The sequence below is a fragment of the Pezoporus flaviventris genome, unplaced genomic scaffold (genome assembly GCF_033815535.1).
Source record: "Pezoporus flaviventris isolate CSIRO_AGI_PZ_B2104156 unplaced genomic scaffold, CSIRO_AGI_Pfla_v1 ptg000037l, whole genome shotgun sequence".
NCBI classification, from domain to species: domain Eukaryota; kingdom Metazoa; phylum Chordata; class Aves; order Psittaciformes; family Psittacidae; genus Pezoporus; species Pezoporus flaviventris.
Genome location: NW_026892585.1, coordinates 19,402,503 through 19,430,411, shown reverse-complemented (window position 1 = coordinate 19,430,411; position 27,909 = coordinate 19,402,503). Strand labels below are relative to the sequence as shown.

At 38.0% G+C, this 27,909-nt stretch overlaps 2 protein-coding genes across 2 annotated transcripts; one reads left to right on the top strand and one right to left on the bottom strand.

The window, feature by feature from the left end:
• The first annotated feature begins 267 nt into the window (after nt 1-267).
• On the top strand, nt 268-6,837 carry PP2D1 (protein phosphatase 2C like domain containing 1). The gene is given in 14 exon segments (XM_061465103.1): nt 268-333; nt 1,727-1,759; nt 2,166-2,249; nt 2,251-2,304; nt 2,306-2,366; nt 2,369-2,459; nt 2,461-2,660; nt 2,663-2,708; nt 2,710-2,771; nt 2,774-2,840; nt 2,842-3,075; nt 3,077-3,134; nt 4,475-4,494; nt 6,144-6,837. Coding segments are annotated over 14 exon segments (1,770 nt in total).
• Nucleotides 4,858-18,140, bottom strand: RAB5A (RAB5A, member RAS oncogene family). Its single transcript, XM_061464923.1, has 5 exons — nt 17,872-18,140; nt 14,081-14,232; nt 13,267-13,389; nt 11,337-11,430; nt 4,858-8,543 (listed from the first exon to the last, which is right to left on the bottom strand). The coding sequence occupies exons 1-5, from the start codon at nt 18,032-18,034 to the stop codon at nt 8,428-8,430; spliced, it is 648 nt and encodes a 215-aa protein (XP_061320907.1). The 5' UTR covers nt 18,035-18,140; the 3' UTR covers nt 4,858-8,427.
• Nucleotides 18,141-27,909: the final 9,769 nt, after the last annotated feature.

Sequence of the window (27,909 nt, the reverse complement as noted above, 5' to 3'; positions counted from 1 at the left end):
GCAGGATGAAATTACCAAAGGCTACTCTTGCAATGTGGCTGTGGGATAGTACTGCTGCTAAACCACTACCATTTGCTCTGGTGCTGGATTAACAGCAGTTAAAGATTAATCTGAAGTCAGAAATCTCTGAAGACACAGTATGATAAAAACCTATAATATATGCATTTTTGTCTGATATTTCTCATCCATAGGCACATAAATACTAAACACTGAAATAAACATAGTGAACTTAAATAAAAACAATGTATTTTCACACTCAGTAGAGAGATGATGTATTGGCTAGCAAGCCGAGCTTCTCATACGGCGTCAGGATTTTCTGTCATTATAGTGCCTGTACGCGTGTCATGTGCTGATGATCTAGGGGGAAGAGGATGTTGTGCAAGCAGCTGTTAAGGTTTAGCTGTACATCATATTATAGGACAGAGCAGCAATTCAAACTATCAATCAATTTCATCTGCTGCCTTAGCAACATTGATGTTTACAAGGTTTCTTCTCCATTTCAAACTACAGGTAGAATTATCAGTGCTGTCTACAAATAGGAGTGCCTCACGTTTTCTGTAACTTATAACTCTGCAGATATTAACTGCTCACACAGAAATTTTCTGAGCCTGAAGCAGAATAACTTGTAAAAATGCCAGGCAGTATGTTTTAGCTGTTTCTATTATTAGAAAATATGTTGTTTTGTATGTATTAAACCAAAATGCTAATAGCTATTCTATAGAGAATCTCTCCAAGAACGACATGTTTTCAGCTAGGGCTTGGAGATCTGGCTGAGACGGCATCAGTAGTGCACCTTTTATCATTGTAAATGTATCCAAACCAGAGCATAGTTAAAAAGCAGCATCAGTTTCCCAGTGCTGAGCGGAGACATGCCAGCTTGTAGGTGCTAAATGCAGGCAGCCCCCTCTGCACCGGCAGGCCTGTCAGAGAGTGCCTTGCCAGGACTTGCTCTGTAGTTCTGACTCTTGGCTTTGTAGCACCGGGTGCCAGACCCAAGAACAGTAGCACAGCATCGAGGAATTAAAGCGAGGAGAGGCTGAGCTGGGGAGGAAAGGGAAACTGGAGCAAGGAGCTAAAGCAGGAGGAAGGAGGTGCATGGGAACAGGTGGAGGATACTAGCTTTGGCTGCAGAAGGGGAAGAGAGGTTTGCATTGAGGAGACCCTATGATGGCCCTGGCAGTATCTGGCCTTGATTCCATGTTTTCAACTGCACTGCTCTTCAGTGAGCTGTGCTGTAAAGCATGTCTCTCCTTCCATCCTGATGGCTGGAGAACACAGAGGGAGCATGCTGCTACTCGCAGGTCTCACAGTTCAAGGAGCAGGGGTGTTTCCCACAGACCTAAAAAGGTCAAACACTTGGCCCATTTGATAATACTTTTGTTCTTCATTATGCTTTCTTGATTGAGAAACTGACACATTCAAAATCCACCCTACATTAAACGAACATGAACATTGAGAAATCTATCTCTTGCAAGCAAGAAAAACAATAGAAAATTGTCCACATAAATGTAATTTATCTGTGTGTCTAAATACAATGGTGTAAAACAGGGTTTTTTTCTGACTCCTAAAAAGCTCACCACTAAAACCAATGGGAATCAGAGTGTGATTTGATTAAAGAGATATACCAATGCTTCTGGCCCCATCTCATATTTTCCATGCAAAATTGGTACTTTTTTTTTTTTAATCTTAATCTTGAATATTTTTTTTTTTTTTTTTTCCCTCCCAGGCAGGGTTTACCCTTTACCGTGTCTGGAAAGTGGTAAGTAGACACACAAAAGGTGATGAGGAATTATATTGTATTCACAGTTCTAAGTGTGAATGCATAGGGGTATGTACTGAATCACAAGGAGGAAATGACTGAAACTTTATTAGGTACAAGAATAATCTAAATTGTTGTGAACTTCGTATTTCCAAAATTTTCACTTCCTGAATTTACTGATTTTTAACATAGTTGTTAGTTACTATTTTTTTTATAATCTCACATTTCCCAGTTTCTTGACTACATATGCATTAGTATGCAATGATGTAATTCAGACTTTATAAGAGTGAGAAAAAGCTTAGGTAGCATAGTATGACCCAATAATAAAATATTCAAAATGTGAAAATATGAGAACTCTTCACATATTCAACTCCTCTATAGAATAACAAAGGAGTAAAAATCTCAGGACAAAACAAACCCACCTGATTTTGAACTCTGTGGAGATGAGGAAGATGACCTGGAGAAGGTCACAATTATATATGAGAATTATAGATTCCAAGCACATTTAGGTTTCTTGCTCTCCATATCAGCAAACTATACATCCGATACCACCTTCTTTATCATAAAAGAACCTACAAAGCCCTAATTTTACTAGGCTTTGATAACCCTCGAAGACTGACAACAAAAATCTTTTGGCTTAGAGACACGAACTAGTTTCAAAATTGATCCAGATTCCTAAATATTGAGACACATTAAGCAGAAGATTATTCATTTGAATTCTTTACGGATAACCACACTCCCACATCATATTGTGATCTTGCTAGTATTAACAATCCTAGTACTTTTACGAAAATAAATAATTCTTTAATAAATGCATTATCAATTTGCTAAGACAGAAACTCCGCATGACAGGGAGACAAGGAAGACAGGTTTGTTGTGCTTGACAATTATGGAAATAGGTCAGATGTTTTGGGGGGTTAGTTGATGGCTTTCATGGTGTGGCAGCTGCAAACAGTTGCAGCAAAGCTTCAACTTTTATTTCTAGACCAGCTTTCACCAGTGGCTTCCTCCTATGAAAGGATAAACGGCAAGTTCTAGATTCTTGTGCCACACTGATCAGGGCAGCTTACAGAGAGAAAGAGATTTTTCTCTGATAAACCAGGCAACGACGAGACCCATACTTACGAATGGATCCACAAAGCGTATGCCAAGCCCTTCTGGAGAATGCATAGGCTTTTACCGCTGGGAACGAATGAGGTTTCCAAAGTTCCCTGTAGTGGCTGTTCAGCAGTTACCTGCTTGGCAGAAGGAATCCCCAGCAAAGAGACAGATGGCACTGAGGAAAAAGAAAGAAGACACTTCGAAAACAACACACAGCCCATTAGCCAGGACAGCCAAAGGTGTTGCGGGTTTATGGCCCATAGCTGGAAGATATGTACGTTCCACACCAGGATTTTTTTTCCTCCACCAAATAACAGGAGAAAAAATAAGACCGAGATTTGCTGGCAGTAGATAGCTGGAGATAAAAAGGAGCAAATGCTTTAACTTGACAACGTGAAGGAGACATGACAAATTCCCTTGCAACTGATATTGGTATCAGACAATAAGTTTTAAGCTTATTAGATGAGTAGCCTCAGTAAATGAGTTTAGCAGTAAAGTCAATTTACTAACATGAAAGACAGTTATCAGAAATCAGATTATTTTAGATCTGATAAATCTCTTGTGTCAATGAAACATGCTTAAAATATTATGTTTATTCATTTATTTCATGAGACTAAGTGCCACTACATTTTGCTACCAGCAAACTGGAAGCATGATCTGTGGGGATGTTCTCAATTGCCAATTTCTGAAACAGGAATTGGTTATTATTTACTGTTCTCAACAAAGACCTATTTCCATGAGACGTACAACTCTGCTTTGCCCTTCTATAGTGTGGAAAATCAGTTATTAATTACAATCAGAAACACTGATACTGCTTCTCCACCCAGCCCTGCTGCAGGCAACAGTAGATAAAGCTCTTGCAATTCTTAGCAACCCTAGTCATTGTATCTTCCCATTTGGTGATTTTTGTTACCAGTTATCTTGTGTACATTAGACAGCTGTAAGATTACAAGCAAAATGCTTGCTATTCCATAAAGGAGTATAGAAGCAGAATATGTTTTATATATATTAATATTCTATATAATATATTAATAAATATATTTATATAGTTTATACAGAATATATATGTATTTATATATATATTAAAAGCTGGTGAATAGTTTCAAATGATTTTGTATTTTAACTGTAGTTACATTCTGTAGCATCTTCCAGTCTCTGCTGAAACACATGCCCAGCACTGTAATACTTTTCTATCACATCCCCCCAAGCGTTATTAAGGAGCGTGCTAATACTGCAGCAGGGCACTCCCTTCTCAGATGAGTGCATTCACAAAACCTGAAAGACTTCTTCACATTTCTTCATATGAATTTGACTGAAATTAAGAGGGTCAAAAATCAGTGGGGAAAGTGAAAACCATTTGAGAGGCTTCATTTTTTTCATGAGGCAAAAAATAATCATATTCCATATTTGGAAAAACTTATTCCAGAAGAAAGTGTATTTTAATAACAATAACATGCAACCCTCTGCCGGTGTGAGAAACACTAGAAACCAGCTTGAATGTGCACTGACCCTGAACCACCTAACTGGTTTGTCCCCGCTCCCCCTTACTCTCTCTTGTCCCAGTGCTTGTTGCTATGATAATTCTTTTTCTACCTCAACCAACCAATTTTGCAGCTACCTGAACTTCGCTACAGGTACCAAAACTGGTGGTTTAGCACTAGCTCAGGTACTCTTTCAGGATATGCAGTCACACCTTTAATGGAATATAATATTGTCATATAAAAAGTGGGAATGTTTTCAGATGCATGTTTTCATCTTATTGGGAAAGCAACCTGCTTTTATTACAATGAGCTTGAAAGGCAAGATAAAGGTAAGAAAAATTGGTAAAGAATTCACCCAGAGTTTTCTGGTTCTAGTTACCAGCTTCCCTCCTTCCCTCCCAGATAAAGTTTTTATGCTGGTTGCAATAAAAGATATCATAAACTCAATCTCTGCTAATGAGTTAAGGCTTGCAGTTGGTAAGAGATACTTTAAACATTTTATGATTAAAGTCCACATTTTTGAACCACTGCTAATACACATTTATTTGATCTAATACACTTAATTTTCCAACTGTTATTACATCAAAGAAAAATTATACAACATCAAGCTCCATTTTCCCACCCCTCAGGAATGTTTTTTTTACAGAAGTATAACTGTGTTCCTTCAGCACCGGGTAAGCAACTGAAAAGAATGGTCAGATAGGCAGAGCAGGAGATGGTGGCATTGGCCAACTTTGTCTTCTTCATTTAGTTCCACATTGACAGGTCAGCTAAGTTTTGTCAATTCTTTTGCCCTGTCTCTGGTTTGCAGAAAAGAGACTTGCATCCAAAAGTATTTAGATTTTACTCTTCCTTATAGAAATTGTTCCACATGGGTTATATTATGCCCTTTGTCAGGTTTATAGCTGGTGGTCTTACTCCAAGGGTTCAAAGGAAATTTTAGACACTCTCCTAGCTCTCCACAAACAAAATCAGAGGAAAGAGAGAGTAAGCACAAGGAAACATTCACATAGTATAACTTAAGGCATCTACACTCTATAATTACTGAAAAAGGTGTGTTCTCCATTTTGATATTCTCAATTACCTCCCAGAGAAATCTGCCTTCGCAGACTACATTTAGCATTCTCGTACATAAGACAATGCCAATACTGCCCAAGAAATATAACTACTGTATAAGCAGTGCCTACTTATAAATATTTTTCAAGAGATCTGTGCCCTAGTCTAGCCAGATGGTATTAAAATACAATATAAATGAACACACTGAAGCCAGCTTAGTGTCTGGAAATCTGCCATCCCACTCAAGTTCCTCCTGTAAGACATCACTTTTGTCCTTATGCCAACACATGGGAGCAGATCAGTAACCTCCTCTAAAGCAAAAATGATCTCCCAGCATAGTCATAGAGGATGTCAAACAATACAGCACTTTGTTTCAGAGCTGCTTTCCTTTATGCTCTGCACTGAAGTTTGACAAGACTAGTCACCTGCAGCAATACAGTTTCTAAGACTTTTCATTCTCATCCTGCAGATTTCAACAGTGTCGATGGAAAGCTAAAGTACCTATCCCTACTAAAGGAAAGAAGTTAGTCCTTGGCTTCTTATGACCATGAGAACTCTTGCTCCTTTGTGTCCCTTAACTGGGGAAAAGGCTTAAGGCATCATGTTAGTAAACTGTAAATTCTACACGATGTCCAAATTATTTTCAGGTACTAAAAATTTTACACTGCTATATACAGCTTTGAATCCAAAACTCTCGATTAGTTCATTCAGCCATAGTATTTTGAAAGCACACACTCACATTTTAGAAGGAACTATTTGCAAAGTGAAATTTCTTAGGAAACTGATGACCACCAAAAAAAACGAAAAAGACAACCTGATCCAGAACTGTCTCTTTTCAGTAAGAATGAAGTAAATTCATGGAACAGAGATATAAACCAGCCAGATTCTAGAGCACAAAGTAGTTCTGAAGAACTGAAACAGTTTGAGGACAGAGAAGTTCATCTATGTAACAGTTTTTAGCCACAGTCACAGGCTGCAGAGCAAGAAACAGACACCAATGCTTTTTGTGCAACAGCTCAAAGTTGCACCCATAAACAGCTGCGAGAGAACATACTGGCAATAGGGTCTAAAGACATCAACCAGCTCCCCAGGGATACAAAAGCACACCTATCTAATTATGACTCAGGTCCACAACTGGCAGAAAAAATGGACTCCAAGACATTTTGTGACAAACCTGCAAGGCCAAAGCTGCTAATGACCGTATCATCAGTGGGTTCTAGACCACCACCGCAGTTTGAAGAGGACACAAACACACACCTGCCTAATTGCGAATCACAAACTGCAGGAAGAGGCACCTCTGAGACACTCTATGACAATGCAGGAAGCTACGTTAGTGACCAACTGGTAAAGAGTGGAGTAGCTGCAGGTTCAATGTATATTACTATTTTGATGGTAGTTCTAAATGGGTGTGATAAGATACCCAATTACCTCAGCACTTAAAAAATAATCATAGGATAACTGGATTGCCACAGTATATATAGGTATACAAGCTTTTATTTATCTGTGTCATGAATTTACTTGCAATCATCTTAAATGCTGACCCACATAGTAAATCAGACACCTCGTCTGGAACTGTGCAAATGCAATAAAACCTTCTGAAATTCTCAGTAAGAAACAATAATCAAAAACCTCTTTTTTTAAACCATTTTATTCAAACCTGAGCACCTCAATATAAAACTAAACACTGGTGAACTGCCATTTTCCTTGCTAAACCCAGATTACTGCAAATTTAAAATCTGCACAAGTAAGCTTCTGCTATCAGTTCAACATTTAAATAGACTAATTCATCTCTTCTGACACACTTGGTAGATTTCATATAATGAAAATAACTAAAAGAATTAGTGCAATATACTGGACAGATCAAAATAAAATGTACTTTGGAAAACAAAGTTGCAAAGTTCATTACTGACAGACAGCAGTACTTATGTTACAGATACAGGAGCATCATTTATTACTGTTCTAGCCATAAAGGAAGAACTTAGAACCCCCTTTGATTAGAGAGGAAAAAAGTTAGCTTTAAGTAACTGTACATTCTGTATACCTTTAAGCAACTCTTAAATATTACAGAAAGTATTAAACAAATGTAGACTACAATGCAGAGTACCTATTTACAGTACATTAATATCCAAATTTAAAATCAAGCTGGATGTACATAATCATTAGTGCACTATTTTTTTCCTTAGGGGAAAAATAAACTGTAATAGCCAAAACCAAGAAATCAAGGTTTGACCAAGGGATCAAAACCAAGAAAGAAGTCACAGACACCAAGTTTGTTGTGGTTTTAATTGAAGAGCTCTTAACAGTTTGTAGAGGGAAAAAAAAAAAAAAATAAAAAAAATTCCTAAGTCAAAGTTGAATTGACTGGTCTGTACCCTCTGAATAGATTAGAAATGAAGTTAAACTTGATTTATCGCTAATTCCTTTAGATAACTAACTGGACTGATATAATTTACATACAGTGTACCAACTAAAACTCCACTTTCCTGCAAGCATAGGGTTCTTAAAATTGTTAATGCAAGTATTATTTGTAATTAAATTATTAAACTATGGAATGTATAACTGAACAGTGGATACCTGCAGAAACAACTGGTTGCATGAATACTGTGAATAAGTTTAAGTAATTTTTAAACTCTGTTTCTAAAAAGGTTTTAAAGCACAATTCAGAATTATGAAAAGTCCCAATTCTGTTTGTTATAACAGTAATCAGTATTGAGGCTAAAGGAACTGGCTAATCAGGTCCACGGAGAGTAGTTCTTCTACACCCCTAAGTGATTTTTAAAACCTTTCAACTGAAGGAAGTTTATTCCACTTCCTTCTCTCCTCTGCTGCTGAAACGTTACAGCCAGTGGTGGATACATGCATGTTAAAAATTTAGGTCAAAAGAAAACCCTGTATCATGAACTTGACTATTACCGTAAGTCTCTTCGCTGTTTGGAAGCTGTACTGGGCCAGGTTAAGCACTCCAATTCCATGGTTATTAACAGTTAGGAAGCAGAAGAATATTCAGAACAGTTTAAAGCAATTGATGTTTTAGTTACTACAACATTGACTCTTGGGCTGTTGCGTGGGTTCAGTAAGGTCTACTCCTCTTCCTCTGGCAGAATTGGTTCCTGCATTCTGTGGTTCACTCTTGGGCAGTTTTTTTGCTATGAAATCAACAAAACAAGGAGAGTTAAAATTGGATTAAGTCACCTGAATACACAGTCAACACTTTATTACTCTATAACCATATCAATATAATCACTATGAAATCTTGTTTGATTCACTGTATTGGTAAGGATAGATGACACCTTCTTAATGATTAACTACCTTATATATGATTTTCAAGTGAAATGCATTAGTAACTTGAGCAGTAAAGTGTATCTGTTCAGGTATGCTATGCCAGTAAACGATGGCTCTTGTGGGAATCCACCTACACAGTCTTTAAGATCAGGACACTAGTGCTAAAGATACAAGACTAAAAATGCACAAAATGCAGACAGACAGAAATGGGTCAAGCTACTGCCCAACTCTCTAGCCAGAATAAATATTTGCATTTAAAATGGCCCTCAGCACTAGATCAAGTCTCTGCCTTTTTCAAGCTGTCTTTTCTTCAGCTCTTACGAGTCAATTGACTGATAATTTCTTTGTTGCCCTTGTAGCTCCAGGATACCCCCCTCAGTCCTGACACGAAAAATAGGGTGACAAACGTTACCCTTCTGAGCAGTAGCTCTTCCTAGCTTTCTCTCCACCAGAGAATTTCTAAGTTCCACATAAAGGACTTCCATGGGGCTGTCTCATCCATGCTACTGAGACCCAACAACCATGCCTGATCTACAGCCTGGCTGCATGCTTCAACTCCAAATTTCTTTGGCCAGCTTGTTAAAGAACACCTTTTCCTAAAAGGAATAAAACTCAAGTGTAACAGCCAGATAACCAACACAGTACACACTTAGGGCTGTTCTACAATTTTGTGACAGACCCCAAGAGTTCAAGTGATACTAAGCTGCTGACAGTAGAAAGGGACAAAGCACCAGTAGAAAAATGCCATCATAGCACTGTCTTTTTTGATTCTAGAACTGTAAATTAAGATTAATTAAGTTATGAATGAGTTCTAAAGAGGGCTATTTATAAGCAACTGTAGCATGTATCCCTCCATTCTATCCATGTTCTTTTTCATTTTTCTCCCGTTTTTGAAGATCATATTTACACATGGTCCTGAGAACTGCATCCATGTTTTCAAAAGGCAATTCCAAGTTTCATGCAATACTTATATCCTCAATTAGATTTTCTTTTGGGGCCCACTACTGCACAGATCTTGTTCTGATGCACTGACAATCTGAATTTCACCCACTGATGTGAAAGAATACTCACATGGACAACTAACCTTGCAGACAAAAGACCCAGGCACTAATTAGGTATTGCTTTCTCAAATTTACTTTGCATACTTCATTAAAATATGGGGAGGTAAGAATTACTGCTGATACAACAAATACAAAAAAATAATCAGATTTTAGGGATTAATTTTACTGCGTTTTTTTTTAAAAAAAACAAACCAAGATGCAAAGTGCACCCTTAAAGAGCTTCATTTTAAAATTTCACCAGAACAATGTAATTGAGCAGGCCTATCTTGAGCCCTTATGAGAAAAATATACTTTCCACTCACACAGGTATGTCTTCTCCCCCCCAGTATTTATAGTTAATATGAAGTACTTGTTATAAAGTGTTGCTAAAGCAATAATTTAATTTGTATCTGCTGGAAGTTTGAACCAACACCACAAATTACCTTCTGCTTTACTGCCCTGGAAAGTAGAAGATAAGTGCTCTTTAAAAAGATTTAATTTTGAGATCAATGCTGAAAGAAGTAGAATACAGAGGTCATAGTGGTGCAAAATACAGGACAGATTTAATAAGGTTATTTAACTCTACATATTGCTATTCCCTGGTAGCAGAGCCATTACTGTGATTAAGAATATTATTAAATAGGTTGGTGACAAGCCTAAAAATGTATGCTTTCTTTTTCCTCCACTTAGAAAAAATTATTAGCAGTAAATTCCAATTTCATGTCTTTCAATGGAATACACATAATTTCTTGACAATTTATACTTACTATGACATGTTAGCATCTTTACAGAAATCCCTAAGATTATGTTAGCGCTATAAGTATACTAGTAACTTCAATTTTCATATGCAGTGTCCTTTACTCGGACATCAAATTTAAGCACACATTATTGTCTTTGGTACAACTTCTGGATTTCAGGTAGCTGCATTTGGAATTCAAACAAAATTTTAACACAAAAGTATATTTTGCAAATATTTTGTTTAGACCAAAATGAATACTTGACTTTTTTTTTTAAAAAAAGTCCATTATCATTCTCTCATTTTGAAATGTTTCCAGCTTCAATTACCACTGTCTCATAAAAGATACATTATTCTAGACTCTGTACCCATCCCAAGCCATGTGGAATCTGCTGCAAACAGCGTATCAAAGGCGCACATTTATACACTTTCACTTATATTCTTACATTAATTGAACAAATGCCAAGTACATCTTACAATTAAAAAAACCAAATAGCTTTACACAGCTTACCTATACCATGGGAAAGGTGGCTTCTGTATACAACAACTAAAGCTTGATTTAGCTTTGAACTTGAAGCAGTACAAGTTTTCATAATGAAATCAAAATAGGTATATAGAACTTGCTGACAGAATTCAGAAGTAACCTATCTCAGCCAATCCAAGTGGTTTTGTGCTTCACAAAAGAGCTGTGCAACAGTACTTCAACTAAGTTGAAGATGTTCACACTTCTAAACATCAAAAAGGATATGAAAGGGCCTAAGGAAACTTCAGTGCCAGAAGTAATTTGGGTGAGAAACAAAGACCTTGGGTTAGGAATATTGTGATGGTATAAAAAGCATGAAAACAATTCCCTTTAATCCACAGATTGTTCATAAACTCACCAATTGCCATGAATATTTCATTTACGTTCATAGATGTTTTGGCAGATGTCTCCATGAACAATAAGCTGTTGTCATCTGCGTAAGCCTGTGCTTCCTGAAAGTGAGAATAAGAATGCCTTACTTCATTAAGAAGAAAATAATCACACAGTCATTACACATTGTACTTTTATTGCTACTAAGGAACAATTTCTATACCATTTTTAAAGAAAGTTTGTTGAAACACTTGTGTGGCAATGCATTATTCATCAGTTATGAAAGTTACAATTCCATCAAGCAGCTCAACATTTAGAAATCCAATCTTAAAAATCCTTACTCATCTTAAAAATATCCAGATGAAAAAATCTCAGGCAAAATTAAATAATAAAAATATACTTATTAAAAAGACAATCCTGATGCAGAACACTAGCTGTGATAGAAAGAGCAAATAAGCTCTGGAAAGTGCCATCAAATGCCAGAAAGTTTATCATCATGTGGGAGAGAAGGCAGTTTGTGAATTATCCTGAATCTTTCAACCACTGAGGCAGATGGATCAGAACTGTTTCATTATCCTGACAGAAATGCACAACTATCAAACAAACAAGCAGTATTAAATATCTTGTAAATACTTTTCAGTCTGAATTTGATCTGAAACACAGTTTATAGTTTCCTATTTTTGCCACTTCCTGTTCGCCAATTCAGCTGAGAATCTCCAGCTTCTTATGGTTACGTAACTGCCTTTGCATTCAATAAGAGCGCTGAAAAAAGCTAAACTGTAGAATGCCTATGATGAAAAAAAATCTATAGCATTATATATGCATTCATTTAAGTGACATCTGCCAAGATCTACGTAACTGTACCTGAAATAACACACTAACAAATACCTAGAAATCTAAACTGTGCTTTGCAAAGAGAAATTACTGTCAAGCCTGAGGAGCCCATAAAGCTACATTAACAAAAAACTGAGTAGTTAAAAATATTATTCTTGTAATTGTACAAAAAATAGTAAAAGGTATTTCTACTTTGGTAATTATTTGTGAGAATGTATTTGACTTTATGTATGTATGATATTTGTTAAATACCACAAATTTTTTGCAAAACAAAGGTCTTCTATCACACAGCTTTGTGCTAAAAATTGACACGGAAGTATAAAATTAAATAACAGTTGTTGAATTCTGGCAGAAAGATACCTAGAGCACTGCTAACTTTCATAGTTCAGCTCCTATAGTTACAAAAAAATTCATTACTATACATAGCAGTATCTCATACAGTGACACCAAAACCAGATTAAAACTGTAAGAGAATAAACTAAGTAATAAATATGATCTTACTTCAAATTCAATGAATCATGAATGGGCTGGAAGCACCAGCAGCAAGCTTTATATGCTTGGAAAGTTATGTTCTGATGACTTGCTTAAACTTCCCAGAAGATAAAATGTGAAAGCACAGATATATCCACTAAACTAAAAAAAAAAAATGCTATGAAAAGCACAAATCTTGAACACTGTTTCAACTGTATAGCCTAAGAAGGTTAAGCAAATTAAATCAGCTTTGTATCATATAATAATCAAAATTCCCCAGCTGACAAGTCAGCAAGAACAGTTTGCACTGAGAGTTTACCGCTGTCTCATCCATTGAAAATCTAGTTACTGGTAATTTCAGGTAGAAGATAGGAAGAGGTCACAAAGAACAGAATTTCAATCAGCATTAAAGATATGCAAATAGATGAGTTATTCTTCAAGTTTAATTATTCAAAAAGTCTATTGCTTCATATTACTTGTATAGAAATAGATTTTTCAGTAGCATGTAAAATCTAATTAGTCTCAGTTGACATTTATATTTAACAGCATGACCTCTATACAGCTAGCTAGGCTATGCATATAAGCTCCTCCTAGGTTTGTTTATTTTCTATTCCAACAAAATGCTATTATATAAACAGAAGTTATGTACATACCTGGAAATCCACAGCTCTTTTGTTAGCTAGATCAGCTTTGTTTCCTGCTAAAGCTATTACAATATTAGGACTTGCTTGTCGCTGAAGTTCTTTGACCCAATTTTTCGCTCTGGCAAAGGACTCCTGTTAATGATTGCAAAATGATGCAACTCAGTGTTACCACGCTTTTGTACTCACTTATTATCCCTATCTCTTATCTATACTTCAAACCAAAAGTCAATGCAAAGCTGCTACCTTTGTCCAAAGGGACACTGCAACTTGCCAACTGAGCTGTTTAAACAAAACATTCCTACTTTAGTCCTCAAGTGTGCTTAGCTGGGATAATGCTGAAAAAGTAAGTAAAGATAGAAAGATCTTTATGGAGGCAGAGTAAAGAAAGAGAAGTGGTTAAGAAAGAAAATGGGAATTTTAATTTCTTCTCTACAAGAATCAAGGTTATGAAAGGGTCTCAAAATAGTTTCTCACTACTGAGCACTGTTCATTACTGAACAGGGCTTATGGGGTTTTTGAAAGTTTCGAAATCTCATTTTACCAAAAAAAGTGAAACTATCTGATCTACACAATTTAGCATCACATAGTCCAATATGAAATGAACAACCTGATCTACTGAGAGATACCCCTGCCCACGGCTGGTGGACTGGACAAGATATCCTTTAAAGGTCCCTTCCAATCGAACCAATTCTATTAAATTACAGACAAAATCAGACAAAACTGATTCACAGAAGTCAGCAAGAAAAATTAAGGAAAGATCAGTGCAAGACTGCTAACTTCCAAATCCCCTTTGTGCCTCCCTCACACATGAGGGAGTACTTACCTCATTTGTTATGTCGTATACCACTATAGCTGCTTGTGCTCCTCTGTAGTACATGGGTGCTAAACTGTGGTACCGCTCTTGCCCAGCTGTATCCCAAATTTCAAATTTTACTGTTGTATCGTCGAGACATACAGTCTGGGTTAGAAAAGCAGCTACAAAAAAGACAGAGGTGCTGAAACCAGAAGTCTACTTATATCTCTATATTCATACAAAATTATGTTCAGCAATGCAAGTGATTTCCTTAATTCAAGCCTATTATCAAAACACAGCAGGTTTCAAGTGAGCATTAGCTGATAGACTGCAGCTGATGAACACAGAACAGTTATTTAAACAACCAGTCTTTCCACAAATTAAAGACATAAGAAAGCGGTAATTGGGAACAATTGGTTTGGGTTTTTTTTAGAATAGTGAATCAGAGTAATCACGAGTCTTCCTTTAAGTATTCTACATACATTTCATCCTACTTCAACAGACTATGCAGAGTACCAGTAACAGCATCCCATCGTGCTATAATCTACCTGTTCAGATATTTACAGTTCTACACATTTACATTACTTGAATAGTATCTCAAAGCCTTGATTTTTAGCTCCTGACAACTCCAGTTTAGCTAATGGGTATGGAAGAGAAAAAAAAAAAAATCACTTCTCAAAAGTTCTTGTTCTTAAAGCAGCCATATTTTTGACTTTGCAAATGATCTCAGGAATTTAAGCATCATTTTGACAGCCTACAGTTTGAGGCAAATATGCATGCATCGCCACTACAACTGAATGCATTACCATAAGTAATGGTCTAATTACAGAAACCGACAACTTATTCCAAGTCTTCAAACAGTTACTCCTAGTAAAGATCTTCCATTCAGATTAAAGGACGTGTGAGAAATATGAAGGTGGGTACCCACACAATATAGAAACCCGTATTACAAAACTAAGGCAGAATCTAAGAAAAAACCTGAAAGAATCTCCTTCTACTGGGTTCTCTTAACCCTTTAACTCAGCCGTCTGTTCTACTTTAGCTTTTGAAGTTTAAAAATAAGCACACAAGCATGACAGTTATCTGACAAGCTGTCTTGATTACCTGCTTTATAGTCATGTTGCTTGCCCAGTTATAGTACATACACAGCAGAAAATTAAACAATTCCAAAAATTTAGATTAAAGTTTGAGCAATCCAGCATAAATGCTTGGAGTGATTTTTCCAGTCATGACAGACATTTAGTGAAATACTGTGGACTGATTTGCTCTTGCTCCTTCCACAAATTCCAGACCTTGGCTTGATGAGATGCCAAGGCCCCTGCCTGGCTGAGTTAGGAACTGTCATCACTAAGCATAATGACAAATTGTGGCCGATTTAAATCAAACGTCTAAAGAGGCACTGACCCATAACCCTTGCATACCTGGGATGTTACCCTGTTCCACATACTCCAAGGCATCATAGCTTATGAGTCATTCAAAAACTGCTGCAACTTTCAACTCAACTTGTTACAGTAAACCAAAAGCAAGTCAATCTTGCTTTATAAAGGACACTGTACCTCACATACAGAGGCTGACTAGCTGTAAGTGGTCAGGTGTTCCTGCTTGAGGAGTATAAGCATCCACCACAGATGAATAGGCAGGTTGGAGAAGGTAAAGGCTTTGATGTTCCAATGTTAAATCATCATAAATCTCTCTAAATGACCAATATCCAAGCACTGGTAAAACAGGCTACTCTTGGTAGCTCCTTAAGCAGCCCAGATCCAAAATAAAGACAAACCACCATATGACTAAGGGCTTCCTCTTGAGAACCAGCTCAATATTCTATTTCTCCAAGGCACAGTCAAGATGTTTAACAAGTGGAATCTGTCTTACAGACATTCTTTCCAACAGAAGAACGTACCAGTGCTCCACAAATGATGAGATGTACACAAGAAGAAAATAAAAACAAGGGGTTTATTCTATGACATCTTTGTGTTTTTGCTGAAAGGAACATTTCAACCACCATAAAATGCCAGTTAATTTCTGCAAACAAAGTAACTTTCTTCTGTCTTGCAAGGCCATAGTAAATTGACAATCAGCTGTGTTAACTATCTGAAAGCCTATCCTTACTAGCCATACTTTTGTCTTAAGCAACTAAGCATTACTACACTGTCTGAAGTGGCAAAACCACACCACCATCATCAAGCATGTCTGCCTTTAACTGCCCTCTCTTTCAGATGTTTTTATTCAGACGCACAATGCACATAAGCCTCTCTTTGTTAAAAGGCCCTTCTGTATACAAAGAAAATTATGCCGTAGGCAACTACAAGCTACAGAGTTCAACAGCTTTCGTTATAACAAACTTTTTCTGAATCCCAACATTGCTCCATTTAATATCTCTCAGCTGTATTATGCAGTATTTCCTTGTTTTTATTTTATATAGAAGAGGCACAAGTTAATAAAGAGATTGCACTAAACTCTATATATCTCAAGTTGAACTTAAGCTCTTGTTTAATCTTTGCATAATTTTAAAGTGTGCAACAGTGTTTGAATTATCCCTAGTTTTACCTGAACTGAAACAAGAACAAACAAAAAGGAGGTTAAATAAATTGAAGCCTGTTGAAATTGAACAATTTGTTCAATTTCACTTAGTTTTAACAGATGTTTTTCAACTAAAAACCGTGTTGATATTGGGAAGCTAATTCATTATAGATCTTTGAGAATGATCTCCATATTACCACATAGCTGTATGAAATAATGAAACCTTTCACTCTAACTCTTATCTAAAGCCACTGTAAAATGCAAAAAGCCAGAAGTGTGTACCAGTAAGACTGCTAAAGGAGGAAAAAAAAGGGGTTCCCCATTTAAGCTGACAGATACGCAAAATAAATACACATAACAGCTAAAAATAGGTTAAAAAAAAAAAAAGAAGATGCAGTGAAGTTCATCTTGTATTTATTCTTGCAAGCTTTGTATATTTTTTTTTTTACATTTCCACGACTGCTCATGAGTAATGAAACATACAGGCCACCGAAAGGGCTTCACATAAATATTATGAAACAGACTGATTCATGCAAGCAGCAACAGGCACTACTAGAGAATATTTATCAATAAAGTCTGTATGCCATTAGGTAGTTTTAGGATAAGTAAATTTATCCAAGGAGGAATACAGCTCAAAGCACAAACATCTTCAACATCAAATATAGCAGAAGAAATCTGCTGGGAGTGAGGAAATAAAATCTGCCGACAGTTAAACAGATTTTTTTTAATTATTAATTTTTTTTTATTCTAGTAGCCAGAACCTTTTTTTTTCAAGTCAAGAAGTTTAAAACCAGCACATTAAATCTATGATTACTAACAAAGTTAGGTGTATCCAGAAATGTAGCAAGTTCTCCCAAATCAAAAGCAAAGACAGAATGCACAGTTAACACAACCTTTTTGGAAGATACAGCAGAGCAGTGATTTGGGTTTTCTGTATTGGTATTTTTTGTTGTTTTTTTTTTTTTGGGGGGGGCGAGGTTTGTGGGTTGGTTCCCCCCACCCCGAAACTAAGTTCTTAACTTGTATTAAGCAGTTATTTCATGCATTAAGCAGACAGCACAATCAAAATAGCCACACATCCATCCACAACTAATGGTACCATCAAGCCCAATGTTTAAAACTATGCATACAACTTTGAGCTTAGAAAGTTATAGTTCTCAATGAAAGACAAGGGGCTCAGGTCTCTCAGGTTTGGTCTGCTGTCAACTACCCATTCTAGAAGTGCCATTACATTCAAGGTTATCCAAAGCGATGATGAAATAAACTCAACACGAAACAAATTAAAAGGATAAATTTCTCACCTCCAATCGTACTTTCTTGAAACTCATGAAACTGTCCTTTTACAAAACGAAGCACCAAACTTGATTTGCCAACTGCAGACTCTCCTAAAAGTACTAGCTTGAACTGGCAAATTTTATTTCCAGCATTTGGCCCATTGGGTCTTGTTGCTCCTCGATTAGCCATGCCCAAATTAGAAAGTCCTTTGTTTCAAGGTCTTGAAAGCAAGTTCCAGGATTCAGATCTCAGTGATGCTTCTGCCAGGAATAACCTGTTTGTGGAAAAACAGCGGGTGGTATCATATTTACAAATCAAGTAAGAAAAATCCAATTTGCTAATGCAACATGGTTACATAAAAATTGTCCTAATATCTACCAAAGTCAGTAGTCCAGAGTACAGCTACTCATTGTTGACAGCTATAGGCTACATCTATGACAAATGAACCAGCTACCTTCCTCAATAATTTGTCTTCCCATTAAAGCTTTAAGTGAGGGCATTAAAATCCAATTATGTTTCCTTTTGGAAGACTTCAGTCTCTTATTTCTTAGCATATCAAGACTGAAGTATAAGACAACATAGATTCAGGCTTTCACATTACTGGTAAAATATCAAATTCTAAAAAAAGAGTATTTTTCTATAATTTTGCTAATATTCTGAAGTCAGCACCACTAAGGGATGCTAGAAAATGTAGCAAACTGGGAAAACTCATCATCAACCACATGAAGTTGTTTGCAAGTATACTTTCTCAAATCTATTCTATTAAATGAAATTTCCTTAAATTACAGATGATCTTGACATACAAATCATTAGCACCTTTTCTAGTTAACAACTGTACTTTGCGAAGCAAAAATACAAAGCATTCCTTATGTACAAAAATGGACTGTCTTCACCAATAAAAACTCTAGATCACTTCGTGCAAGCCACCAGAACTATTTGATGTTAAACTGCTATTTCCAATACTAACACATGTCCTAGCAGATCACTAGTCACAACAGAGATCTTTTTAAGAACAAGTACAAACAGTGTATTTCTTAGTCTGCCTACCCCTTTTTCACACTCCTTAAAAAAAAAGTCACAATATGTATTCCTATGAATAGGGAAGCCTTTAGTCACTGTTGGTATCACTTCTGAACTTTTATTTCTATTTATTTATGCTTTTACACATTTAGTGTTAGAAAAATCAATCTTTTTGCAGGTAGGTATTGCTGTATGAAAAACTGGCATAATAATTTTCTATGTTCTCTTCCCTCACAGTTCCCAAACCAAAATTCCAAGTGAGCCTACAGGAAATACACCTAAGTGATGGTCTCTCAGCTCACAGTAAGAGAAACATCTGGTTCTGTGTTTCTGGAAAAAAAAATAAGACAAATAATCACAAAACCAAAAAACTCCCCTTCCAAAACAAAAAAACAACAACCCACCAACCCAAGACACGCACACACACAAAAAACCTATCCCAAGAACCAACCACAAATGAAAAAACAAACTCAGCCTATAACTTTGTCCTACTCCAGTTGCTTATTTACTTCAATTGTGCACACTTCATGGGGATACAGGTTTTCTAGCATCTAGGATGCAAGCAAGTTAGTTTAAAGCACATTCTCTTAATGCAGAAAATGGCTTTAAACATATGTTGCAAAAAGGTAAGCAAACCTGCTACTTTCAAATGACTTCTTGCTCTTTCTTCTTTAGGATAAAGCAACCACATTTTAAACCAAGCAGTGGTCTTTAGCCATCTTCTCATTTTAAGCCACTCAGCACATGCATCAGGCACTTGAGCATTCCAGTTTCCTATGCACCCAGCTCAGATACTAAGCCTTCACTCTCCTTCTTAACTCTCCCCTTTGTAAAGTCAGCCCAAGTCCGAAGCATCTTCGCTTCTGAAGAGTGCTTCTACCACTCTAGCAGAACCCCATCTTCTACTAAGATACTCCCTTACAAACTAATTCCCATGCAGTAAATAAGAAATCTTACCCTTATTTATTCTCTAACATAACAGCTATTTTATTTCTCATTGTAAAGAGAACTTGAATATAGATCTTGGAAAAAAACATTTTCAGCATCTTAAAGACATGCCTATTTTCTCAGATAGCTTCTTTGCCCACGCCTCTCAAAAAAAATTTAGCATCTTCCAGGTAGGATATTCCAATCTTGTATCCTGTGTGTCCCAAATTTGTGTTCTGTTTGACTATTATAATATCCTTAAATCACCAGATTTTAGATTTTACTTGCACCACATGATCTAATAAATATCAAATTTTAGATGCGTGTTTTTACAAGCATGTGAAAATGTACCACAGTGAAAGAACATTTCTATGAAGGAAAAAAAAAAGCCCCTCCATATCCCACCACCATTATTTTTAAGTACCACGATAACTGCATACTAAAATTCTTACTCGCTAAATTTTGGCTGAGTCTTTTAGAATACAGGAATGGATCTAATTATTTTTAAAATACCAGACCTTTCATCCTTACAGCATAAAACAATTAATGCCCAGCTGGTGTGCTGGTTCTCAGGCAAGACTCTTCCCCCCACTCTCCATGTGCTGCTGAAATACGCTTCAGAAGTTGTGGAGCAATTTGGATAAAAACAGACCAGTGACAACAGTTGATCTCTCCCTACTGTTACTACAAGAGAGAAAGCAGCAAGGCATGGCCAAAATATAGGTAGCTGCAAACACTGTTAGACATTTGTTTATTTTTTCCTTTGGAGAAGTAATGAAGACAAGTTGTTTCTGTTTTAAAGTTAAACACATGTTTGCTGTAGCATTCTAGTGTGCTTGGATAACCCTGAAATTAAAACCCCTTTAATCTTAATTCATCCCATGTTTTTCCAGACTCTGCAACATTAATAGACATAAGGATATATCCAGTGACCATGAGAGTTAGTACTCTTTGGAGCAAGTGATTACTAGATGACATACAGCGAGGAAATCAACCCACTACAGTCGTTACTTGATACGACTATACGTTTTTTTGCTACTCCCATATTGAAAGCAAAAGAAGGTATGACAGAAGAATAGCCAAGACTGATTTAACTCACATATCTATTTGTTTCAACTAGCCATTTACAGCTTTTAGTTATTTAGATTTATATTGCATACACAACAGTAATTACTACCCTTGCAAAACTCCTTCAGAACCCAAAGCTGAAAGAAGGTGTCAAGAAAAATACCTAAATCAATTTTTACAGATCCCCAAGCTACAGAAGCTGTAGTTACCAGAACTTGAAAGTTTACACCCTTGTAACACCATTTCTCCCTCCCCAGAAATCATTTCAGACACTCAGATGCCATGTAAAAAATAACCAGCTGCCAAGCTCATAGAGATCACACTACCTGAGAGGAAGGCCAGCAAGTCCCAGAAACGTACTGCAACATCATTCATTCAATAATCACATCAATGTATCTAATAACTTAGTAATAAAGCCTACGACAGCTGTAGCACACACTTTTTAACAGCTCAGACTTATAAAAAAAAAGCAAGACTGAAAACCTGTAAAGCATATCCAGATGACTTTGATATATTAAAAAAGTCACTAACACTTCGTATCAGTGTACATAGAAATCATCATATTTTGAAGTTTCAGATGATATTGAAACTCTTCATTAAGTTCACAACATGGCAGCATACAAACACAAAAAATAAGGAAAATATTAATCTGAAGAGAAGCACTACTACAGTTCGACACAGCCATTACGGAATGGTTTTGGCCTGTTCTTTTCACATTTCTGTGCTGAATATACTGCCTCACAAGAATTTAAAAGTAGATTTCAACACTACAAACCCCACATACCACTCCAAGCCTCAGGTCACATTCATTCTCCCACTACTTAAACCACTTGTAAAACACTAACTTTGAGAACCATAAAAAAAAGCATCACAGAAGAAAGGAACACCACATTCAGTACCCTACATGGACACATACACTGCAAACTCAAGTCTTTTCTGACAAATCTCTTTCAAGACAATTATGAACATTTTCTTAAAGGTCTTAGTAGCCATACATATTTTTACCCTTACTTTTGGTGAAAATCTTCAGGAAAAGACCCACTACCCACCCCCATTTTTGTATACTAAGCAAACTTTTGTAATCAATGTGTTTGGAACACGTGAAGAAATAAAACCTAGATAAGGCATTTTCATTCATCTACACAAAAGCAAGTACACAGCTATGACTTGAATCAAGCTCTTAAGGAAGATATTTAAGGGAATTACTTATATCAAATACTGCTGAGGAAAATATTATGAAAGTGTCTTAGACGGATGGCTACATATGTATACAAATGAGGGAGATTTTCTTACTTTTATGGAGTGTAATGGAAGAACTCCATCATACCTTAAAAAGATAAGGCCCACTTTGCAGTCTTGGCCACTACAAATATATTAGGTCCTAAGAAGTAGGAACTTTCATTCTTGTTGTGAGTATCCCCCAAAGGCACAGTAACTCCATGCTGAAATGCCAGAACAATGAAGTCTGGAGCACTATAGTAGGAAAGTTAATTCTACCAAGTAATTTACCAGATACTGGGTATTCTCAGTCTAGGAGAGAAATTTATATGATCCTAAACAGTCTCTGTTAATAAGTTTTATTTATGAAAGAAGAGTCATATGTATTTTAATAATCACCACACATTTTATTATGTTTGAGTCAGTGCACAAAATTAGCCAATACCTACAAACTCCCAATTTAATAGCATAGTTCAGTCACGTAAGTGTTCAGATCAATGCCTACTTGAAACTACAAAACAGCTAACACAGAAGTATCAAAATAACACTAGTGACAAAAGCCAACCTACTGAAAAGAGTAAGACAGTTCATACTGTTTCTGCAATGAATGTGATTAACTGCATTACCAAATACCAACACCACAACAAAGTATCATGATAAATTTAAAACCGGAACATTCCATCACTTTTATATTTTAGAGCAAATGACAGTGGTTCTTACCACAAACACAGTTACTAGTTTAGTGATTCCTAATAAACTTTTTCACACTTCATGAACAGAGACAGATCATACAACGCTGAAGCTGCAACCATCATCTACTTCAAATTTGTTTATACGGGGCTATCTTGAATGTTTTAAAAAGCAGCATCAAAACCCCCTTAATTTTTAGGCATTCCTACTAACCAGCATTTTTGTCATTCTATTCCAGATTGGGCAGAATCACTGTGGCCTCTCACTGAAGTGTTCAAGACAGTGATATGTACAACTATCAAATGCTTGTCACATGTAAAACAGTTTATATTGAAACATAATGAGACAGTCAAACAAACAAATCAACACAGTCACTCCAAAAAAATCATAGCCTTCCCATTAAAGATGACAACCATCTCATAAACTCATATGGATGATGTATAGCACCAATTACTTTAGATAAACTGGTTTATCATGTAAGTAATGATGACTACTATCATTGTCTCTAGCCACCTGACTTCAGCCAACATCTACTTTTCTCCTAATATTTCTTACTACACATGCAATCTAGCCTGCCTGCAATTCTGAAAAGTCACTCCCAAAATGGAAAAAATAAAGACACCATGCTTTCCACTTGTCTGAATGTTATGTGAAAGAAGCTGAATAATTTCAGCTGCTTAATTAGTTGTTCAGCCTCTTTTCCATCCCCAGACTCTGAAAAGAGACATAAGGTAATGAGGGAGAAAAAATAAATTGAAAATGCTGACAGAACAGCCTTTCATGGCCCTGTCGTTTGGAACATTTTTATAGTTCTTAAACAACTTAGCTCTCCATAAGGCAGCATAGGTTTGTTCCTTCACTATATACTAGCTTTGTGGGTAGCAACAATTATGCAGGGCATACCCAGTTTACTAGGCCTGCCGTGATCCCCCGGATGGAGACATGTTGCCCCAGTATTTTACTTTCCACCTTATTCACCATTCCTCTTCCAGCCGCAAGTAAAAGGGAAAGCGAGGAACCTACCACCCTACCTCCCATATCTCATAAGCGACTCCAAAGGAACAACCCTGCCCCTGTAGCTAGGCCCAGTCAGTTAAGAATTGACTGCAGCAGAGACCGCACGCAGGGGAGGATCCCCGCTCCCCTCTTCTTGCCGCGGCCCCGGGCCCAGCCCCTCCAAGCCCCGCCACCACAACCTCCCTTCCCCCGCGGCTCCCTTCCAGGCACAGGAATAAGGGGAAGTGGGAAAGTCGGGGGCGCCATTTTGAGACGGGAAGGGAAAGACCAGTCTCCTTCCCGCACGCCGGGCTGCCCACCCCGGCAGCCCGTACCACAGCTCCCGCAGGGCCCGGCGGCGGGAACCAGAGAGGCGGCAGCCGGCAGGAACCCGAACAACAGACGCCCCCTCCTCCCCCTCCATCGCCAGGGCCACACCGCCCCACAAGCGCAGCCCACGACCCCCGCCAGCCGCCACCGTCGCCGTCTCCTCCTCACCTGGCCGAGCCACGGCGGCCGTGCGTGGGGCGAGGGAAGGAGGGGGAGCCGGGGGAGCAGGCGACGAGCAGCGACGTCTCTCCGTCCGTCCGTCCGTCTGTCGTGGGTAGCGGGGAGCTGGGGCAGGATGGGCGGAAGAGGGGGAAGAGGGGAGGTGGCTCCTCGGGTGGGGGCGAGGGGCGGGGGCGCAGCCGTGCCTCACCCAGCCCGCCACCACTTCCGCCACCGCCTCGGCCCCGACCAAAACACACACGCACTTCCGCCGCCGGCGCCACGTCACGGCCCGCACGCTGCATGCGCTTCCGGTTCGCCTGCCCGTCACGTGACTACCTTTTCCCACCTTTTCCTCCTCCTTTTGTCGTCCCCGTCCCCCCCCCCCCCCCCCCCCCCCAGGGCGCGGCCGTTACCATGGCAACACGCGGTTGCGGGGAGCTGGATGCCCCCCAGATGGTGCGGCCTGCCTGCGGGGCCTGGGTAGGTGCTGCCGCCTCCTGAGGCAGCAGTGCGGGACGGTTGTCTTCGTGTCTGCCCCCGGCCCTGGGTTCTCGGCCTCTGTTTTGTGGCTGGGTAAGGCCCGAAGGAGCGCGTAAGTCACTATAAGGATACCCCGACAGCAGGGTGGGAACTTCGTCCGACGTGTGTCCTGTACCCTGCTGCACCTCTCCACGGGAGCACCTTCCATGTCCATCCTGCAGGGACTGCGGGTGCAGTGCAGCCTGAGGGGATACTGGGGTGCCAGGTATAACACGGGCAGAAAGGGCCTGGTTTAATGCTTTGAGAATTGGTTTCCAAAGCTATTAGTCAAATGAGTTTAAAGAGGGAACTGCACAGGGAAATCTGAATTATAGTTGGGAATTTACCAAACTTTTTAAGAGAGTGAGCAGCCACTGATATAGCCTTAAACAGGTTTCAGCAGTCTCCCAGTAATCAGTCCAAGAGAACAGGTTGGTAACACAGAACAAATCTTGATTGGTAGGTGGATACAAACAACCCAACTTAATACATGCAGTTATTAAATAACATGCATTGCTTTAGAGATTGTTGGACATAACATCATCCATTTTCTGTATTACTGGTGTATTTTGTGAGGCTTTTGTAATCCCAGGTCTCCTATGTCAGTAACTGAGGGAGAATGCTGAAAAAATTGAGGATAAATTGTCAGAAAATCATAAAATTGGTTAGAAGACTGGCAGACTTGCCTCATGGTGGAAGATGGGAAGAGCTGCTGACCTTGTGAGAAGGGTCACTTGGTCACAGAGTGTATAAAATAGTCATAAGTGTTTCTTCAGTCTAGCAGATTCAACAAGGTTTAATACTTGGCATTTGAAGGAACAAACCAAGATGTTAAGGCATTTAATAAATCTATCAGTAATGTTTTTTAATCATTGGTAGAATGTAATGAAGATAGTTTAGATGCTCCATTACTGGAAATACTGAATCAAGATTTGATGTTGCTATATCCTCAAAATATGCTTTAGTTCAACCACATGTATTTAATTGAAGGAAAAATTAAGATACAGAGAGCCTGCGGCCAGTGTTACACCAGAGGTGAGGCTCATTATGCCATTCATTCGTAAAATGTCTTCAGTGTTAGTTGTCTAGTCAGTTCTCTTGCCAATGCACATTTATCTTCTGCTGTTGCTGCCACTTTAGAAATATGCTGAGAACAGAAATAAAGGTTAAATCAGTCATGTCACAGCCTTTTTAAAAGTAACCTCTGCTTTTAGTGCTGCTTTGCAAAAATCTCACTACTTGAAAATATTATAGCCTATGAACTTGTTGTGTGATAGGGAGATCATTAAATCTCATATCTGTTTGCTTTTGCATTTTCAGTGTTTGGGGTTTTTTGATCTTTTTTTCCCTTCCCTAGTACAGCTATATCAAAATTTTTAAAAATTACTGAAGTGAATGAAATAAAACCAGAATATTCTTTTTCTTTTCCATGTACGTTTCTGTTGGTAGCAGGTTTGTCTCAGAGTAATAATTTCACCATTCTACTATTAAGTAATAGTTAATCTTTATAAGGCAGATACATAACAAAGTGAAAAAGACTCTGACAAGCCAGTATAGCTCCAGAGAAACGTGTTTGAAAGTATGCAAGTTTTCTGAGCTGAGGATTTGCTAAAGCTTACAGTAAAGACTGCCTTTAAGAATATTTGTAAGAGTTTCCGTTTAAATCAGGTAACCTTGACCTAATACACTCCTCATTTGCTATAACCCTCTGGCTGGTTTCAGCATGTTCAGCAGTATTTGCTGAGCAAAACATCAGAATCCAGATAGGCAGATATTCTTTATTATATACATTATGAATGTACATTCAAGCACCAGCCAGCGCCCAGCCAACCTGGCAGCTGCTCACTTGCTCGCTCACTTCCCTGCAGAGGGACAGGATGGATTAGGAAGAACAAAAGCAAGAAAACTTGTGAGTCAAGATAAAGGCAGTTTAAAAGATAAAGGAAAGAGGAAGCAGGAAAATCACCCACTCATGTCCCACAAGCAGACCGATGTCTCACAAGCCTTCAAGCAGTAGGCATCTTGGAAGCTAGCTCCTTCTTCCTCTACCTCCAGTTTTTATTGCTAAGCATGATGTTACACTATACAGGGTAGCTGTTTGATCAGTTAGGGTCAGCTGCTCTGTCTGTGGTCCCCTCCTAACTTTCTTGGCCACCCTCCCTGGCTGGAGATGATGATGAAGTGGGGAAGAAGAGAAAGCCTTGACCCTGTGCAAGCACTGTTCAGTAGCAGCTGAAGTATTGCTTTGTTATCCACACTGTTTTAGTCACAAATCCGAACCAGAGCACCATACAGGCTGCTGTGAAGAAAATTAACTCTGATTCAGCCAGGTCCAGTGCATACATGAACAGTTTTGGATTAAAAAAAAAAAAAAATTACATTGAATCTTTAGAATGTCTTGAACTTTAATTTAGAGATAAATGCTCATGTCATACATGGCATTTTATATTTCAATCTACTCAGATGTAGAGCCATTCATGGAAGGTATGATCCTAGTTCGTTCCCTTTTCCATCTGCAAGCTTACACCTCCTGAGTAAATTGTGATACCTTACAGCTGCAGGGTGGGTTGGATCAACCCCTGATGTCATGCAGTAATTATTCACTGAAAGACATAGTTTCATGGTGGCTCCACTGGCTGAACCAACTCATCTTTGGCTGCTGGCTGTCTAGATCTAGTGCAGATGACAGTAAAGGAGTATGAGTTCAGAGAAGACAAAGAGCCAAGAACCACCTGTAGCAAGCTTTGGTTAGGTGTAATGTGAAACCACATGCTCAGTTTGCACAGGAAGAGTGAAAGAAAATACAAAACCATCAAGTGATGTTCCAAAAAGAAGAACTGTAACATTATATATGAGGGATCAGATATTCTGTATTTCTAACACAAATACTTTCTAAAATCAGGATAGTCTTTCAGATTAAGAAATTCAAGGATGAACAGAATTTTTGTTACAGGAATTACATGATACAGTTGCACTAATGAAAAGAGAGCAAAAATGATAAAGAATGTGTTGCTTTCACATGAGAGATTAGAGAGAGGTTTTCCTTTTCAAATTCCTGTCAGCAGAATTAGGATTTAGCAGATTTAGGGTACGTTGCAGGCCATTTTGCTGAACCTGCTAGCATGAATGCAAAT